Source organism: Dendropsophus ebraccatus, chromosome 4 (genome assembly GCF_027789765.1).
Source record: "Dendropsophus ebraccatus isolate aDenEbr1 chromosome 4, aDenEbr1.pat, whole genome shotgun sequence".
NCBI lineage: Eukaryota > Metazoa > Chordata > Amphibia > Anura > Hylidae > Dendropsophus > Dendropsophus ebraccatus.
Window position 1 is genome coordinate 170,771,303 of NC_091457.1, and position 14,720 is coordinate 170,786,022.

The following is a 14,720-nucleotide window of genomic DNA, read 5'->3' on the forward strand; positions in this document are numbered from 1 at the left end:
TATCTCCCACAGCGTCTAGAAGGTGATGAGATGACATAGTCAGTGGCGTTAGATTATTTTGGGTCTGCAATGCATGGCGAATTTGCAAATACTTATGGAACATTACATTCGTGAAAAGGAAGGATTCTTTAAGTGTCTCAAAGGAAACAATAGAGCCGTCCCTCCATACCTGCGCTACGTAAAAGACTCCAGCACGTTTCCACGGAGAGAAACCCTCCAGCCGAAACAATTCAGGCAGCTGAGGGTTCCTCCATAGCGAAGTAAGGTTAGTAAAGCCAGACACACCCAGCACAGCTTTTGTATGAGCCAACACTCTACTTAATAAGCGTAGAGTAGGCATAAACCTGCCCTTACCCACAACACAGGCCGTATCCACTGCCGCCAAAGGAGGCATGTGTCCGGTCAGCCAGGAAACTATCCGACCCACTACACCCGTCTCTTCCGTCTGCCCCCACCCTTTCATATGCTGCAGTTGGGCTGCAATAAAATAAAGGAAAGGATCTGGGATTGCCAGGCCTCCCTCAGTCTTGGGTCGCTGAAAAGTGTCAAGTTTAATTCTAGCTGATTTCTTCTGCCATATGAGCTCTCTGAACAGGGTATTTATCTGTTTAAAATATTTATTTGGAATCCAAATGGGAGAATTATGCAATATGTATAGTAATTGTGGCATAAGCACCATTTTAATGAGATTACCCCTGCCCACTGCCGATAAGGGCAATCGGCACCATGTATCCACCTTGGTTACACTTTTCCTAATAATAGGCAATAAATTATCCTTAATATAGTCTCCCGCCTGTGCCGACACCACCACCCCTAGATATTTAAACCGTTCTACTCTCTGCAGAGGGATATGGGGAGATCCTAAGGACAATAGCGAAGTTGTCAAGGGCATAACCACAGACTTTTCCCAGTCAATGGTAAAACCCGATTTAGATCCAAACTGAGTGATGACATTCATAAAAGGGCCAATAGAGTTATCATAGTCATCTGTGTAGAGCAACATATCGTCTGCATATAGGGAGACTTTTTCCTCTTCCCCCCCCCTCCCCCCCAGGGAAACCCCTTTATATCAGCAGATGAACGAATCAGTGAGGCCAGGGGCTCCACCGCTATGGCAAACAGCAGGGGCGACAACGGGCAACCCTGCCTAGTTCCCCTATATAAACAAAAGCTATCCGATAAGCCCCTGTTAGCCCGTACCCTTGCTGTCGGATTGGTATATAACAGACTAACCCATTTCATATAGCCCTCTCCTATGCCCATTTTCTGCATCACCGCCCATAAGTATTCCCACGCGACGCTGTCAAAGGCTTTGGCAGCGGAATATCTCTGATCTCTGCTGATCTCCTACACAGAATGGAGGGGGGGGGGGATATTCCTGATCTCTGCTGATCTCCTACACAGAATGGAGGGAGGGGGGGGGATATTTCTGATCTCTGCTGATCTCCTACACAGAATAGAGAGGTGGGGAATATTTCTTATCACCGACCGACCAGCAGGAGTTCTGCCTCTCATGGAGCTGTTTTGCTTTAACGCGTGCCTCTCATGATGCTACGCTTCCGGATCCCCAGCACGTTCCTGTGCCTCTCATGATGCTACGCTTCCGGATCCCCAGCACGTTCCTGTGCCTCTCATGATGCTACGCTTCCGGATCCCCAGCACGTTCCTGTGCCTCTCATGATGCTACGCTTCCGGATCCCCAGCACGTTCCTGTGCCTCTCATGATGCTACGCTTCCGGATCCCCAGCACGTTCCTGTGCCTCTCATGATGCTACGCTTCCGGATCCCCAGCACGTTCCTGTGCCTCTCATGATGCCACGCTCCCGGATCCCCAGCACGTTCCTGTGCCTCTCATGATGCCACGCTCCCGGATCACCAGCACGTTCCTGTGCCTCTCATGATGCTACGCTCCCGGATCACCAGCACGTTCCTGTGCCTCTCATGATGCTACGCTTCCGGATCCCCAGCACGTTCCTGTGCCTCTCATGATGCTACGCTTCCGGATCCCCAGCACGTTCCTGTGCCTCTCATGATGCTACGCTTCCGGATCACCAGCACGTTCCTGTGCCTCTCATGATGCTACGCTTCCGGATCCCCAGCACGTTCCTGTGCCTCTCATGATGCTACGCTCCCGGATCCCCAGCACGTTCCTGTGCCTCTCATGACGCCACGCTTCCGGATCACCAGCACGTTCCTGTGCCTCTCATGATGCCACGCTCCCGGATCCCCAGCACGTTCCTGTGCCTCTCATGATGCCACGCTCCCGGATCCCCAGCACGTTCCTGTGTCTCTCATGATGCTACGCTCCCGGATCCCCAGCACGTTCCTGCGCCTCTCATGACGCTACGCTCCCGGATCCCCAGCACGTTCCTGCGCCTCTCATGATGCCACGCTCCCGGATCACCAGCACGTTCCTGTGCCTCTCATGATGCCACGCTCCCGGATCACCAGCACGTTCCTGTGTCTCTCATGATGTCACGCTCCCGGATCCCCAGCACGTTCCTGTGCCTCTCATGATGCCACGCTCCCGGATCCCCAGCACGTTCCTGTGCCTCTCATGATGCTACGCTCCCGGATCCCCAGCACGTTCCTGTGCCTCTCATGATGCCACGCTCCCGGATCCCCAGCACGTTCCTGCGCCTCTCATGACGCTACGCTCCCGGATCCCCAGCACGTTCCTGCGCCTCTCATGACGCTACGCTTCCGGATCCCCAGCACGTTCCTGTGCCTGTCATGACGCCACGCTTCCGGATCCCCAGCACGTTCCTGTGCCTCTCATGATGCTACGCTTCCGGATCCCCAGCACGTTTCTGTGCCTCTCATGATGCTACGCTCCCGGATCCCCAGCACGTTCCTGTGCCTCTCATGACGCCACGCTTCCGGATCACCAGCACGTTCCTGTGCCTCTCATGATGCCACGCTCCCGGATCCCCAGCACGTTCCTGTGCCTCTCATGATGCCACGCTCCCGGATCCCCAGCACGTTCCTGTGTCTCTCATGATGTCACGCTCCCGGATCCCCAGCACGTTCCTGTGCCTCTCATGATGCCACGCTCCCGGATCCCCAGCACGTTCCTGTGCCTCTCATGATGCCACGCTCCCGGATCCCCAGCACGTTCCTGTGTCTCTCATGATGCCACGCTCCCGGATCCCCAGCACGTTCCTGTGTCTCTCATGATGCCACGCTCCCGGATCCCCAGCACGTTCCTGTGTCTCTCATGATGCTACGCTCCCGGATCCCCAGCACGTTCCTGCGCCTGTCATGACGCCACGCTTCCGGATCCCCAGCACGTTCCTTTGCCTCTCATGATGCCAGGAAGGTAAGAATGGCTCTGGCACCACGTCCTCTACACAGCTTTATATGTAGGAAAAGCTGCCGCAACGCTTCTACAAGGGATTTTCCAGATTGTGGTGACTACTCCAGGACTGCAGCCTGTGCCTCAGAGCAGGAAATCCATGAGGGTATGTTCACATGGGTGCACGTATACGGCACAACGTATATTCTGAAAGACGCTGTGGATTTCCTTAATAGGCTTTACTTGCGTTGTGTCACTTCACTTCCGAGCTGGGAACAAGGAGGAGGCAAGTGCTGATCTGACAGGTCGGCACTCGCTTCCTCCTTTAGATCGATACGTGTAATACGGCCATTACCTGCAAGTCAGTATATGACTCAATTAAGAATCCTTAGGGCATGACTGAGGATTTAATCAGCCAGAGACTTTCCATAGGGAGATTAGCCACCTGTACAGGGTGTTTCAGGATTTTTAGCCCTCAGTACTGGGCAGGGGACAACTAAAGGGGTAATGTTTCTCCATAAGCAGAGGGACATAAGTCTCTGTGTCTTTATAGTGACCTGGTGAAGCAGAACCAGACTAGAACCACAATGGAGAAACCACCATCTTGGTGACTTCCAACAAACAGTAACACAACTTTATTATGGGTCAAAAACTTTGGGATCATCGACCATGTAGACTCCCATTCCATTGTAAATGCTATAAATGCGTCATTTACCTGAAGTATGAGGATATCATTGGTCTCCTCACCTGTGAGGGCCTGTTCAGTGATTCTGCTCGGCCACTTGCCGTAAATGTGTAAGAAATCTGATTATCTCATTTATTTCTATAAAGAACCAGCAGTCGCGGTAAACACAGGGGCAGATTTATGAAGCCTGTTGCCAGTCTGTTTTGGTCAGTGTTTTTACCCAGAACCAAGAATAAGTTCAAAGCACAGAGAAAGCGGCAGATCTTCCACCATTGCTTCTCTCTCTCGCTCTTAGTTTTGCTCCTAGTTTTCAGTAAAAATACTGATCAGATCCTACGTGTGAATCCGGCCTGAGACCCCAAGTCATGACAGAATGGGATCTCTGCACAAATATTACAATTTATGTTAGAGTAGATATAGATGTGATATGGCTGCCATAACGAACCTATCTGCCAGTCTGAGGCTGTACATTTGTGCACAAGATGGAGCCAGATCTGAGTAGTGACAACTTTTACCCGTATGTGAAGGCGCCCAGCAGCTTGCAACGGTTGTGAGCTCTGACGATGTCTCTGAGTTCAGTCACATCCAGGTGACAGGTGAGCAGAACAAGTTATATCACATTGAGCCCAGCCTGGGAGAGGGATCGTGTGAGTCACTGACTGATCAAATATCACTGCCTGTCACAGTGCGAGCAAGGAAGGCGACATGTGCCCAGAACGTTACACGCCAATCAGTACCAGCAAAGTAGATCACACTCCTTCCTCCCTCCCCAGACACAGTTTCGGCTTGTTCACATGTTCAGAATTTAACGAAGACTGCTAACAATCTGCACCCCGAGAACCGCGACCGTCCTGCGTATAGATATAAACCTGTCATACACCAAGTATTAGCCCAATTCTACACAGAAAAACTAGGAGTCAGCCTCACTGCAGCTGGAGTGTAAAGGTTAGCCATCATTGGGCTAAACCATAGCCAGAGCCACCGCCATCAGCCTCACTGCGTGTCAATGGGCTAAACCACAGCCAGAGCCACCGCCATCAGCCTCACTGCGTGTCAATGGGCTAAACCACAGCCAGAGCCACCGCCATCAGCCTCACTGCGTGTCAATGGGCTAAACCACAGCCAGAGCCACCGCCATCAGCCTCACTGCGTGTCAATGGGCTAAACCACAGCCAGAGCCACCGCCATCAGCCTCACTGCGTGTCAATGGGCTAAACCACAGCCAGAGCCACCGCCATCAGCCTCACTGCGTGTCAATGGGCTAAACCACAGCCAGAGCCACCGCCATCAGCCTCACTGCATGTCAATGGGCTAAACCACAGCCAAAGCCACCGCTATCAGCCTCACTGCGTGTCAATGGGCTAAACCACAGCCAAAGCCACAGCTATCAGCCTCACTGCGTGTCAATGGGCTAAACCACAGCCAGAGACACCGCCATATTTTTCTCATATTTTAATGTGCCAGCCTCGCATTTCCAATATTTTCGATACAATAATTTGTGAACATTTGACTTACAATGAGGACAAAAGTGAGCAGGACAATGTCACATGACAGCCGCACCGTATAGTGTGGTTACTTTACACTCCAAGGACACGGAGAACTGGTTACTGATCTATAGAGCAGGGGCCTCACACTCCTGACCTCCAGGGGCCCAAAGACCGGTTATACTTCTTTCTCTAGAGAACAAATAAGATAAAACTTCTGCCAGGAATAAAAAAAGAAACAATCTCTCACCCATCTGCCCCCTGTCCTCACTCCAAAAACACAAAATACTTAAAGGGATTATCCACCTAAGAGCGAAAAAATGAAATGCTAGCTGGTGTTACTCACCAAGTCCCCCTGAGTAATCTGAGACGTCTCCTGTCTTTCTAGCTGCTGTCGTTCCTGAGTTACAAGTGTTTCTAAAAGCCGAACTATATCCAAGATAGGAAACTACATTTCCCATCTGCTGTCATTACTATTGCACACTATTAGCTGCATAGTGAGGCCTGATGGGCATAATACCATATGGGGGCTGCATAGAGGGGCCTAATACTATATGACATCAAATACTATATAGGAGCATAAAGGAAGCTTAATATAATTTAGGGGCACAGCTTTCCCACTATATGAGAGCACAGAGGGGCCAATATAGATGTGACGTTTGTAAAAAGATGAGGATGGTGCAAGAATGAGGAGTCTAAAATGTTTGTCTGGCAGAATCTATGGAGAAGAGTAGTGGCTGGGCAAAGTCCGCCTGGTGAATGGAAAAGAAGAGGCAAATTGAGCAACTAATCAGAAAAGACGTCCCCTGTGCTTCACTCAGCGAAGACGCCCCCTGTAAGTCACTGGATGTAACTGCAGAGTAATTAATTAAATGGTGTGCACAGCCTGTGTAGAGCTGGGATCTAGTCATATTGGTCTTTGTACGGTGGATTTTATTCAGTAGCAGAGTGGCGGCATTAGTCAGTATGTGGTGGTATTATTTGTCCCTTGTAAATGGGTGCAGTTGATAATTTCGGACTTCATTTACTGGATTTAAAGGGGTAGTGCGGCGCTTAGAAATTATTCACAGAATAACACACATTACAAAGTTATACAACTCTGTAATGTATGTTATGTCTGTGAATCGCCCCGTTCCCCAAGTCCCACCACCCCCACCCGTGTACCCGGAAGTGTTGGTGCATTATACATTACCTGATCAGTGTCGAGGGCCGTCAGCCATCTTGTGCCAAACGTCATCTTTGGACGGACGGCCGAATCGCTGCCGCCCGCCCCCCCTCCGCATCACAACTGTGCTCAGCCGCGATTGGCTGAGCACAGTTATGCTCAGCCAATCGCGGCTGAGCATCGGATGACACTGCAGAGGGCGGCCGGCATTCGGGACAGTCGGAGCTGTTCGCCGGCCGCCCGAAGAAGACGTCATTCGCTGAAGATCGGAGACGGGTGTCGGCACGTGACAGGTGAGTATAGCGCACCACACTTCCGGGTACACGGGTGGGGGTGGTGGGACATGGGGAAGGGGGCCATTCACAGACATAACATACATTACAAAGTTGTATAACTTTGTAATGTGTGTTATTCTGTGAATAATTCTTTACCGCCGCACTACACAGTAACAGTATGGTGGTAATAGTAGTGGTCATGGTGTGGCAGTAATACTTGTATACTGGTATTTTTGGTAATATCGGGCCCAGCTTAAGGAATTTGGTCAGTAGCAGGATGGCGGTAATATGTATGGTGGTAATATTTCCTTCTTGTATACTGGTAATATTGGTAATATCGGTCTTGGTATGCAGGATATGATCAGTAACTGTATGGTATTAATATTTGCCCCTTGTATACTGGTACTGGTATTCCTTTGTGCCTCTCTGCATTCCAGTAAAGCCCCTCAATTATGTCCCCTTTCACCATAGGGCCCCACGTCAGTGTGTGTTTGCACTAAAGGGAGCCGGGGTACATTTAATCTGCTCCTAGCTACATCACACCACACTGCACCAGCCTTACCATGCCGCACAACACCAGCGACACCGTGCAGCACCACCTACACCACACGGCAACAGCCACACCATGCTACACTGCAACAGCTACACCACACAGCAACAGCCACACCATGCTACACTGCAACAGCTACACCACACAGCAACAGCCACACCATGCTGCACTGCAACAGCTACACCACACAGCAACAGCCACACCATGCTACACTGCAACAGCTACACCACACAGCAACAGCCACACAATGCTACACTGCAACAGCTACACCACACAGCAACAGCCACACCATGCTACACTGCAACAGCTACACCACACAGCAACAGCCACACCATGCTACACTGCAACAGCTACACCACACAGCAACAGCCACACCATGCTACACTGCAACAGCTACACCACACAGCAACAGCCACACCATGCTACACTGCAACAGCTACACCACACAGCAACAGCCACACCATGCTACACTGCAACAGCTACACCACACAGCAACAGCCACACCATGCTACACTGCAACAGCTACACCACACAGCAACAGCCACACCATGCTACACTGAAACAGCCTTACCATGCTGCACACCAGCGACAACGTGCAGCACCAGCCACACTATGCTTCACTGCAACAGACACACTGCACCAGCCTTACCATGCCACACAACACCAGCGACACCGTGCAGCACCACCTACACCACACGGCAACAGCCACACCATGCTACACTGAAACAGCCACACCACACAGCAACAGCCACAGCACACCTCATTATAGAGCAGTATCACAGTGGGCCGGTAGTGATGCCCCCCATAGCCGTATCACAGTGGGCCGGTAGTGATGCCCCCCCCATAGCCGTATCACAGTGGGCCGGTAGTGATGCCCCCCATAGCCGTATCACAGTGGGCCGGTAGTGAGGCCCCCCATAGCCGTATAACAGTGGGCCGGTAGTGAGGCCCCCCATAGCCGTATCACAGTGGGCCGGTAGTGATGCTCCCCCCCGTAGCCGTATCACAGTGGGCCGGTAGTGATGCCCCCCATAGCCGTATCACAGTGGGCCGGTGGTGATGCCCCCCCCCATAGCGGTATCACAGTGGGCCGGTAGTGATGCCCCCCATAGCCGTATCACAGTGGGCCGGTAGTGAGGCCCCCCATAGCCGTATAACAGTGGGCCGGTGGTGATGCCCCCCATAGCCGTATAACAGTGGGCCGGTGGTGATGCCCCCCATAGCCGTATAACAGTGGGCCGGTGGTGATGCCCCCCATAGCCGTATAACAGTGGGCCGGTAGTGATGCCCCCCATAGCCGTATAACAGTGGGCCGGTAGTGATGCCCCCCATAGCCGTATCACAGTGGGCCGGTAGTGATGCCCCCTATAGCAGTATCACAGTGGGCCGGTAGTGAGGCCCCCCATAGCCGTATAACAGTGGGCCGGTAGTGATGCCCCCATAGCCGTATCACAGTGGGCCGGTAGTGATGCCCCCCATAGCCGTATAACAGTGGGCCGGTAGTGAGGCCCCCCATAGCCGTATAACAGTGGGCCGGTAGTGATGCCCCCATAGCCGTATCACAGTGGGCCGGTAGTGATGCCCCCATAGCCGTATCACAGTGGGCCGGTAGTGATGCCCCCCATAGCCGTATCAAAGTGGGCCGGTGGTGATGCCCCCCATAGCCGTATAACAGTGGGCCGGTAGTGATGCCCCCATAGCCGTATCACAGTGGGCCGGTAGTGATGCTCCCCCCCGTAGCCGTATAACAGTGGGCCGGTAGTGATGACCCCCATAGCCGTATCACAGTGGGCCGGTAGTGATGCCCCCCATAGCCGTATAACAGTGGGCCGGTAGTGATGCCCCCATAGCCGTATCACAGTGGGCCGGTAGTGATGCCCCCCGTAGCCGTATAACAGTGGGCCGGTAGTGATGACCCCCATAGCCGTATCACAGTGGGCCGGTAGTGATGCCCCCCATAGCCGTATCACAGTGGGCCGGTAGTGATGCCCCCCATAGCCGTATCAAAGTGGGCCGGTGGTGATGCCCCCCCCCCCATAGCCGTATCACAGTGGGCCGATGGTGATGCCCCCCCATAGCCGTATCACAGTGGGCCGATGGTGATGCCCCCCCATAGCAGTATCACAGTGGGCCGGTAGTGAGGCCCCCCATAGCCGTATAACAGTGGGCCGGTAGTGATGCCCCCCATAGCCGTATCACAGTGGGCCGGTAGTGATGCCCCCCCCCATAGCCGTATCACAGTGGGCCGATGGTGATGCCCCCCCATAGCCGTATCACAGTGGGCCGGTAGTGATGCCCCCCATAGCAGTATCACAGTGGGCCGATGGTGATGCCCCCCCATAGCCGTATCACAGTGGGCCGGTAGTGATGCCCCCTATAGCCGTATCACAGTGGGCCGATGGTGATGCCCCCCATAGCCGTATCACAGTGGGCCGGTAGTGATGCCCCCCATAGCCGTATCACAGTGGGCCGGTAGTGATGCCCCCATAGCCGTATCACAGTGGGCCGATGGTGATGCCCCCCCATAGCCGTATCACAGTGGGCCGGTAGTGATGCCCCCTATAGCAGTATCACAGTGGGCCGGTGGTGATGCCCCCCATAGCCGTATCACAGTGGGCCGGTGGTGATGCCCCCCCCCCCCCATAGCAGTATCACAGTGGGCTGGTAGTGATGGCCCCTATAGCCGTATCACAGTGGGCCGGTAGTGATGCCCCCCATAGCCGTATCACAGTGGGCCGGTAGTGATGCCCCCCATAGCCGTATCACAGTGGGCCGGTAGTGATGCCCCCCATAGCCGTATCACAGTGGGCCGGTGGTGATGCCCCCCATAGCAGTATCACAGTGGGCCGGTGGTGATGCCCCCCATAGCCGTATAACAGTGGGCCGGTAGTGATGCCCCCCATAGCCGTATCACAGTGGGCCGATGGTGATGCCCCCTATAGCCGTATCACAGTGGGCCGATGGTGATGCCCCCTATAGCCGTATCACAGTGGGCCGATGGTGATGCCCCCTATAGCCGTATCACAGTGGGCCGATGGTGATGCCCCCTATAGCCGTATCACAGTGGGCCGATGGTGATGCCCCCCATAGCCGTATCACAGTGGGCCGGTGGTGATGCCCCCCATAGCCGTATAACAGTGGGCCGGTAGTGATGCCCCCCATAGCAGTATCACAGTGGGCCGGTAGTGATGCCCCCCATAGCCGTATCACAGTGGGCCGGTAGTGATGCCCCCCCCATAGCCGTATCACAGTGGGCCGGTAGTGATGCCCCCCATAGCCGTATCACAGTGGGCCGGTAGTGATGCCCCCCCCATAGCCGTATCACAGTGGGCCGGTAGTGATGCCCCCCCCATAGCCGTATAACAGTGGACCGGTAGTGATGCCCCCCATAGCCGTATCACAGTGGGCCGGTAGTGATGCCCCCCATAGCCGTATCACAGTGGGCCGGTAGTGATGCCCCCTATAGCCGTATCACAGTGGGCCGGTAGTGATGCCCCCCCATAGCCGTATGGCAGTGGGCCGGTAGTGATGCCCCCCCCATAGCCGTATCACAGTGGGCCGGTAGTGATGCCCCCCATAGCCGTATCACAGTGGGCCGGTAGTGATGCCCCCCATAGCCGTATCACAGTGGGCCGATGGTGATGCCCCCCCCCCCCATAGCCGTATCACAGTGGGCCGGTAGTGATGCTCCCCCCCATAGCCGTATCACAGTGGGCCGGTAGTGATGCCCCCCATAGCCGTATCACAGTGGGCCGGTAGTGATGCTCCCCCCCATAGCCGTATCACAGTGGGCCGGTAGTGATGCCCCCCATAGCCGTATCACAGTGGGCCGGTAGTGATGCCCCCCCCCATAGCCGTATCACAGTGGGCCGGTAGTGATGCTCCCCCCCATAGCCGTATCACAGTGGGCCGGTAGTGATGCCCCCTATAGCAGTATCACAGTGGGCCGGTAGTGATGCCCCCCATAGCCGTATCACAGTGGGCCGGTGGTGATGCCCCCCATAGCCGTATCACAGTGGGCCGGTGGTGATGCCCCCCATAGCCGTATCACAGTGGGCCGGTGGTGATGCCCCCCATAGCCGTATCACAGTGGGCCGGTAGTGATGCCCCCTATAGCAGTATCACAGTGGGTCGGTAGTGATGCCCCCCATAGCCGTATCACAGTGGGTCGGTAGTGATGCCCCCCATAGCCGTATCACAGTGGGTCGGTAGTGATGCCCCCCATAGCCGTATCACAGTGGGCCGGTGGTGATGCCCCCCCCCCCCCCCATAGCCGTATCACAGTGGGCCGGTAGTGATGCCCCCTATAGCCGTATCACAGTGGGCCGATGGTGATGCCCCCTATAGCCGTATCACAGTGGGCCGGTAGTGATGCCCCCCATAGCCGTATCACAGTGGGTCGGTAGTGATGCCCCCTATAGCCGTATCACAGTGGGCCGGTAGTGATGCCCCCCCCATAGCCGTATCACAGTGGGCCGGTAGTGATGCCCCCCATAGCCGTATCACAGTGGGCCGGTAGTGATGCCCCCCCCCATAGCCGTATCACAGTGGGCCGGTAGTGATGCTCCCCCCCATAGCCGTATCACAGTGGGCCGGTAGTGATGCCCCCTATAGCAGTATCACAGTGGGCCGGTAGTGATGCCCCCCATAGCCGTATCACAGTGGGCCGATGGTGATGCCCCCTATAGCCGTATCACAGTGGGCCGGTAGTGATGCCCCCCATAGCCGTATCACAGTGGGCCGATGGTGATGCCCCCCATAGCCGTATCACAGTGGGCCGGTAGTGATGCCCCCTATAGCAGTATCACAGTGGGTCGGTAGTGATGCCCCCCATAGCCGTATCACAGTGGGTCGGTAGTGATGCCCCCCATAGCCGTATCACAGTGGGTCGGTAGTGATGCCCCCCATAGCCGTATCACAGTGGGCCGGTAGTGATGCCCCCCATAGCCGTATCACAGTGGGCCGATGGTGATGCCCCCTATAGCCGTATCACAGTGGGCCGGTAGTGATGCCCCCCATAGCCGTATCACAGTGGGTCGGTAGTGATGCCCCCCATAGCCGTATCATGGGGAATGATGATAAGTGATGGAATAAATGGAGGAAGCAGCTATAGTGCCAGCTCCATCCATTCCATCCAGCAGCAGCGCAGGCCGGGCTGCAGGCAGAGCTGTACCTGTGGGTGGGGGTCCTCCATGCAGGTCAGTGCTGGGCGGCTGGGGGCTCATTGCTGTCCTGGCTGCAGGGTCACCATGCTGGCTGCTGCATTCACTGCTCTACAGGCTCAAGAGCTGAACATCCAGGCGATGGCAGGAGCTGTGATCCCAGACACTGCTGTATGTGAGCGCTGTGCCCCCTCCCCGGCCTCAGGAGGAGGAGGAGGCAGTAAGGAGGGCTGGATGGAGGGGAGGATGGAGAGGAGGGCTGGATGGAGAGGAGGGGAGGATTGAGAGGAGGGGAGGATGGAGGGGAGGGGGAGGTCTGGATGGAGAGGAGGAGGAGGTCTGGATGGAGAGGAGGATGGAGAGGAGGAGGAGGAGGAGGTCTGGATGGAGAGGAGGAAGAGGTCTGGATGGAGAGGAGGAGGAGGAGGAGGTCTGGATGGAGAGGAGGATGCTGCTGCTATGTGGAGGCAGAGGATGGCATGTGGTGTCTGCACCAGCCTCTGTGCCACCATTTGTTGCCAGCCCGGCCGTTCATAGAAAGAATCTGTAACGCCCCCTATCAGGGACCCCCAGGAGCTGCAGATGCTTCTATCAATAGGAATAAACGATGGTTCCCCCTATAAGTGACAATACAAACAACCATCAGACACACGAGGTTCCATGGATCTATCACCAGGCTGGAAATATTCAGCGCTGAAAGGGTTAAAGAGATCTCTGCTCCGACAGTACAGCAACAGCTGGTGGTCAGTGCAGTGACAGGCAGCGCTGCCAGTCTGACCGCTTATCCCTCTACCTAACATCACTAGATCCCTATAATCCCTACCATGATGGGGTGTAGTCCCCGGCCTCTACTACAGATGTCAGGTAACTGGGGTGTAGTCCCCGGCCTCTACTACAGGTGTCAGGTAACTGGGGTGTAGTCCCCGGCCTCTACTACAGGTGTCAGGTAACTGGGGTGTAGTCCCCGGCCTCTACTACAGATGTCAGGTAACTGGGGTGTAGTCCCCGGCCTCTACTACAGATGTCAGGTAACTGGGGTGTAGTCCCCGGCCTCTACTACAGATGTCAGGTAACTGGGGTGTAGTCCCCGGCCTCTACTACAGATGTCAGGTAACTGGGGTGTAGCCTCTACTACAGATGTCAGGTATCTGGGGTGTAGCCTCTACTACAGATGTCAGGTAACTGGGGTGTAGCCCCCGGCCTCTACTACAGATGTCAGGTAACTGGGGTGTAGTCCCCGGCCTCTACTACAGATGTCAGGTAACTGGGGTGTAGTCCCCGGCCTCTACTACAGATGTCAGGTAACTGGGGTGTAGTCCCCGGCCTCTACTCCAGATGTCAGGTAACTGGGGTGTAGTCCCCGGCCTCTACTACAGAGGTCAGGTAACTGGGGTGTAGCCTCTACTACAGATGTCAGGTAACTGGGGGTGTAGTCCCCGGCCTCTACTACAGATGTCAGGTAACTGGGGTGTAGTCCCCGGCCTCTACTACTGATGTCAGGTAACTGGGGTGTAGCCTCTACTACAGAGGTCAGGTAACTGGGGTGTAGTCCCCGGCCTCTACTACAGATGTCAGGTAACTGGAGTGTAGCCTCTACTACAGATGTTAGGTAACTGGGGTGTAGTCCCCGGCCTCTACTACAGATGTCAGGTAACTGGGGTGTAGCCTCTACTACAGATGTCAGGTAACTGGAGTGTAGCCTCTACTACAGATGTCAGGTAACTGGGGTGTAGTCCCCGGCCTCTACTACAGATGTCAGGTAACTGGGGTGTAGCCTCTACTACAGATGTCAGGTAACTGGGGTGTAGTCCCGGCCTCTACTACAGATGTCAGGTAACTGGGGTGTAGCCTCTACTACAGAGGTCAGGTAACTGGGGTGTAGTCCCCGGCCTCTACTACAGATGTTAGGTACTGGGGTGTAGCCTCTACTACAGATGTCAGGTAACTGGGGTGTAGTCCCCGGCCTCTACTACAGATGTCAGGTAACTGGGGTGTAGTCCCGGCCTCTACTACAGATGTCAGGTAACTGGGGTGTAGTCCCCGGCCTCTACTACAGATGTCAGGTAACTGGGGTGTAGCCTCTACTACAGATGTCAGGTAACTG

The 14,720-nt window shown here is 54.9% G+C and overlaps 1 protein-coding gene across 1 annotated transcript in view; it reads right to left on the bottom strand.

The window, feature by feature from the left end:
- Window positions 1–12,840, bottom strand: part of TLCD4 (TLC domain containing 4) — a 45,688-nt gene extending 32,848 nt beyond the window's left edge. The window contains exon 1 of the mRNA XM_069967730.1: window positions 12,628–12,840. Coding sequence (XP_069823831.1) covers window positions 12,628–12,648 — 21 coding nt within the window. The 5' untranslated portion in view covers window positions 12,649–12,840. The remainder of the gene's footprint in view (window positions 1–12,627) is intronic.
- Window positions 12,841–14,720: the final 1,880 nt, after the last annotated feature.